The sequence below is a fragment of the Haliaeetus leucocephalus genome, unplaced genomic scaffold (assembly GCF_000737465.1).
Source record: "Haliaeetus leucocephalus isolate CR32 unplaced genomic scaffold, Haliaeetus_leucocephalus-4.0 Scaffold308, whole genome shotgun sequence".
Taxonomy (NCBI): domain Eukaryota; kingdom Metazoa; phylum Chordata; class Aves; order Accipitriformes; family Accipitridae; genus Haliaeetus; species Haliaeetus leucocephalus.
Window position 1 is genome coordinate 33,365 of NW_010972744.1, and position 515 is coordinate 33,879.

At 71.1% G+C, this 515-nt stretch overlaps 1 protein-coding gene across 1 annotated transcript in view; it reads left to right on the forward strand.

Moving 5' to 3' along the window:
* The first annotated feature begins 321 nt into the window (after nucleotides 1-321).
* GRK1 (G protein-coupled receptor kinase 1) overlaps nucleotides 322-515 on the forward strand; it is a 5,801-nt gene continuing 5,607 nt past the window's right edge. Inside the window, 1 exon segment of the mRNA XM_010571164.1 lies at nucleotides 322-515. This exon segment is cut by the window's right edge and continues 1 nt beyond it. Coding sequence (XP_010569466.1) covers nucleotides 322-515 — 194 coding nt within the window.

A 515-nucleotide genomic window follows, 5' to 3' on the forward strand; every position in this document is an offset into this window, starting at 1 on the left:
GTGGGAGCCGCCACATTGGGGGGGGGGGGTCTCCCAGAATCCTTTGCAGCAGCACCGTCCTCAGCCTGGGGGAGATGGACCACCCTTCCCATCATGCCCTATGGGCCCAGTGCATTGTGGGATATGGGGGGGGGCTCTTGTGCGAGGGGCCGTGAAAGCGGCTTAGGCACGAGCACCGCTGAGCTGCTTACCCGCTAATTATAGCGCGCCGGCCCTTTAAGAGCTGTGACCTTGCCCGGGGCGGGGTTAATCCCCGGGGGGGGGCAGATCCCCATCCTCGTGCTTCGCACGAGGGCTCACCCCCCCCCGCTCCCCACAGCCATGGACATCGGCGGCCTGGAGACGGTGGTGGCCAATTCGGCCTACGTGTCGGCCCGCGGCGGTCCGGGAGCGTCGGGACGGGACCGCCGGCAACGCGCCCGCCTCCGCCTGCCCCACATCACCCAGTGCGAGGCCCTGCGCGCCCGCTTGGGCGGGGGGCACCCGCCCGGCGGCACCCACGGGGCGCAAGGCGG